This window comes from Branchiostoma floridae, chromosome 4 (assembly GCF_000003815.2).
Source record: "Branchiostoma floridae strain S238N-H82 chromosome 4, Bfl_VNyyK, whole genome shotgun sequence".
Taxonomy (NCBI): Eukaryota; Metazoa; Chordata; class Leptocardii; order Amphioxiformes; family Branchiostomatidae; genus Branchiostoma; species Branchiostoma floridae.
In genome coordinates this window covers 3,609,925-3,613,070 of record NC_049982.1, presented here as the reverse complement: position 1 = coordinate 3,613,070, position 3,146 = coordinate 3,609,925, and the positions used below count along the sequence as shown (strand labels likewise).

At 43.2% G+C, this 3,146-nt stretch overlaps 2 protein-coding genes and 1 long non-coding RNA gene across 3 annotated transcripts in view; 1 reads left to right on the top strand and 2 right to left on the bottom strand.

Moving 5' to 3' along the window:
- The window catches only part of LOC118413013, a 711,153-nt gene that overhangs the window by 66,761 nt on the left and 641,246 nt on the right, over window positions 1–3,146 (bottom strand). The window lies entirely within an intron of this gene.
- The window catches only part of LOC118414515, a 660,232-nt gene that overhangs the window by 55,247 nt on the left and 601,839 nt on the right, over window positions 1–3,146 (top strand). The gene's annotated exons all lie outside the window — the stretch shown is intronic.
- LOC118414506 (mediator of RNA polymerase II transcription subunit 25-like) lies at window positions 1,146–2,697 on the bottom strand. The gene is made up of 2 exons (XM_035818595.1): window positions 2,518–2,697; window positions 1,146–1,253 (listed from the first exon to the last, which is right to left on the bottom strand). Exons 1-2 carry the CDS (start codon window positions 2,667–2,669, stop codon window positions 1,169–1,171), a joined length of 237 nt encoding a protein of 78 aa, XP_035674488.1. The 5' UTR covers window positions 2,670–2,697; the 3' UTR covers window positions 1,146–1,168.

Below are 3,146 nucleotides of genomic sequence, written 5' to 3'. Positions count from 1 at the left end.
ATTCCCCCCACGCACAGGAAAAAATTAGGACAGTCTGTTAAGCTGCAAATTCGACCTTAGTTACTTTTGTGGAGGTCATTAAGTACCTTGATGTGGCAAATAATTAGTGACAGATGGAGCTGATCATATGTTACATTATTCTATTGAACAGCCTTATCAGCACCCAGGACAATACCTAGCCATAAACTCATCTGTAGTGATACCTGGGTAAAATTTTTTTGCTGCATATGTGGCTCTGATGTTGTCAATATGTCATAGGAATGTTGTAGTGTTGATACTAAGATTATTTATGAAATTCAGGTATTATTAATACAAAAGTTTATGAAAATAACTTGTTTTATTGATTTATTACCCTTGCATATCATTTTTATGACTCAAGGTAAAACTTTCAGGACATTACTAAAAAGTAGAGACTCTCAGCTTTCTATTGATGTGTAACATTATAGGGTTACTTAAATGCAAAGTAACTAAAAAATAGCAAAGTAAAAGCATTTCCCATACTTTGAAGAGAGTCAAAAATGCCCAGCACAGGGAGGGTATATGGGTAAAAAATTGCCAGCAGGACAAGGGTTAAAAACCGGTTTTAACCAGACTTGAACCGAAACTTATAGCAAGTCCAATTCCGGTTCGGCGTACCGGTACGCACCACTACTACTTAGTGTAGTCAGGTACGCACCACTACTACTTAGTAAGTTAGTGTAGTCAGGTACGCACCACTACTACTTAGTAAGTTAGTGTAGTCAGGTACGCACCACTACTACTTAGTGTAGTCAGGTACGCACCACTACTACTTAGTGTAGTCAGGTACGCACCACTACTACTTAGTGTAGTCAGGTACGCACCACTACTACTTAGGGTAGTCAGGTACGCACCACTACTACTTAGGGTAGTCAGGTACGCACCACTACTACTTAGTGTAGTCAGGTACGCACCATTACTACTTAGTGTAGTCAGGTACGCACCACTACTACTTAGTGTAGTCAGGTACACACCACTACTACTTAGTAAGTTAGTGTAGTCAGGTACGCACCACTACTACTTAGTGTAGTCAGGTACGCACCACTACTACTTACTATAGTAAGTTAGTGTAGTCAGGTACTTAGTGTAGTCAGTTACGCACCACTACTACTTAGTGTAGTCAGGTACGCACCACTACTACTTAGTGTAGTCAGCTAACAAAGAGTGCAGAAATGAAAGCACAACTTACATCCCCTCCAAAATCTGTCTCTGCAACTGGCCCGCCATTAAAATACCTGGAGGGAAATAAGTACAAAAACTGAATCATTGAAGTCAGACGCTTTATCTACAGCAGGAATAACCCTACTTACTCGACAGTAGGAATGATGTAAGACGTCTTGAGGTTCCTTACTCCACAGTGGGAATGATGTAAGACGTCTTGAGGTTACTTACTCGACAGTGGGAATGATGTAAGACGTCTTGAGGTTACTTACTCGACAGTAGGAATGATGTAAGACGTCTTGAGGTTACTTACTCGACAGTAGGAATGATGTAAGACGTCTTGAGGTTACTTACTGGACAGTAGGAATGATGTAAGACGTCTTGATGTTACTTACTCGACAGTGGGAATGATGTAAGACGTCTTGAGGATACTTACTCGACAGTAGGAATGATGTAAGACGTCTTGAGGTTCCTTACTCGACAGTGGGAAGGGTGTAAGACGTCTTGAGGATACTTACTCGACAGTAGGAATGATGTAAGACGTCTTGAGGTTCCTTACTCGACAGTAGGAAGGGTGTAAGGAGTCTTGAGGATACTTACTCGACAGTAGGAATGATGTAAGACGTCTTGAGGTTACTTACTCGACAGTGGGAATGATGTAAGACGTCTTGAGGTTACTTACTCGACAGTGGGAACGGTGTAAGGAGTCTTGAGGTTACTTACTCGACAGTGGGAATGATGTAAGACGTCTTGAGGTTACTTACTCGACAGTAGGAATGATGTAAGACGTCTTGAGGTTACTTACTCGACAGTAGGAATGATGTAAGACGTCTTGAGGTTACTTACTGGACAGTAGGAATGATGTAAGACGTCTTGATGTTACTTACTCGACAGTGGGAATGATGTAAGACGTCTTGAGGATACTTACTCGACAGTAGGAATGATGTAAGACGTCTTGAGGTTCCTTACTCGACAGTGGGAAGGGTGTAAGACGTCTTGAGGATACTTACTCGACAGTAGGAATGATGTAAGACGTCTTGAGGTTCCTTACTCGACAGTAGGAAGGGTGTAAGGAGTCTTGAGGATACTTACTCGACAGTAGGAATGATGTAAGACGTCTTGAGGTTACTTACTCGACAGTGGGAATGATGTAAGACGTCTTGAGGTTACTTACTCGACAGTGGGAACGGTGTAAGGAGTCTTGAGGTTACTTACTCGACAGTGGGAATGATGTAAGACGTCTTGAGGTTACTTACTCGACAGTGGGAAGGGTGTAAGGAGTCTTGAGGTTACTTACTCGACAGTAGGAATGATGTAAGACGTCTTGAGGTTACTTACTCGACAGTGGGAATGATGTAAGACGTCTTGAGGTTGTTGAAGTAGGCGCCCAGGTTGGCGGTTCCCTCGATCACAAACACCACGTCGGCTTTGATCTGCTGCACAGTCGGCTCTGGCTGCTCGGGGGCGGGAGGGGGGTTCGGTACAACCATGGTGCCTGGCAACAACAGTAAATAATAAACAAGTAAACAACCATGCTGCCTGGCAACAACAGCAATAATAAACAAGTGAACAACCACGCTGCCTGAACAACAGTAAATAATGAACCTCACTTGAGGGGTGCAGAGGAGATGTTGGGTTGGCTTGAGTGGCGCGAGGGCTAAGTGTAACAGTGGGGGGTTTAAGTAGCGCCAAACAACTATGATAATTGGCTGGTAAGCCTTTTGTAGTTTAGTAGTTAGCACTGCTGGCTTTGTGATCTGCCGGCCCGGGTTCGATCCTGGGTGTCAGCATGTTGTTTCCTTCTGTTTCTGCTCCTTTCTCACCTTTAGCTTTGTAAGAGAAAAATATCAAACTGCGAAAACCCAGGGCACTTTGCATTTCTTTACTCATGATGATGATGATGATGAACACCAGACAACGTGCGTGATTGTGATGATGTCACAGCTACACTCATCACTCACTCACTC

Coding starts and splice junctions, on each gene's coding strand:
- LOC118414506 (XM_035818595.1), bottom strand. CDS start 2,669: ATGGTTGTACCGAACCCCCCTCCCGCCCCCGAGCAGCCAGAGCCGACT. Junction 1,254..2,517: donor TACATCATTCCCACTGTCGA/GTAAGTAACCTC, acceptor ATTTCCCTCCAG/GTATTTTAATGGCGGGCCAG.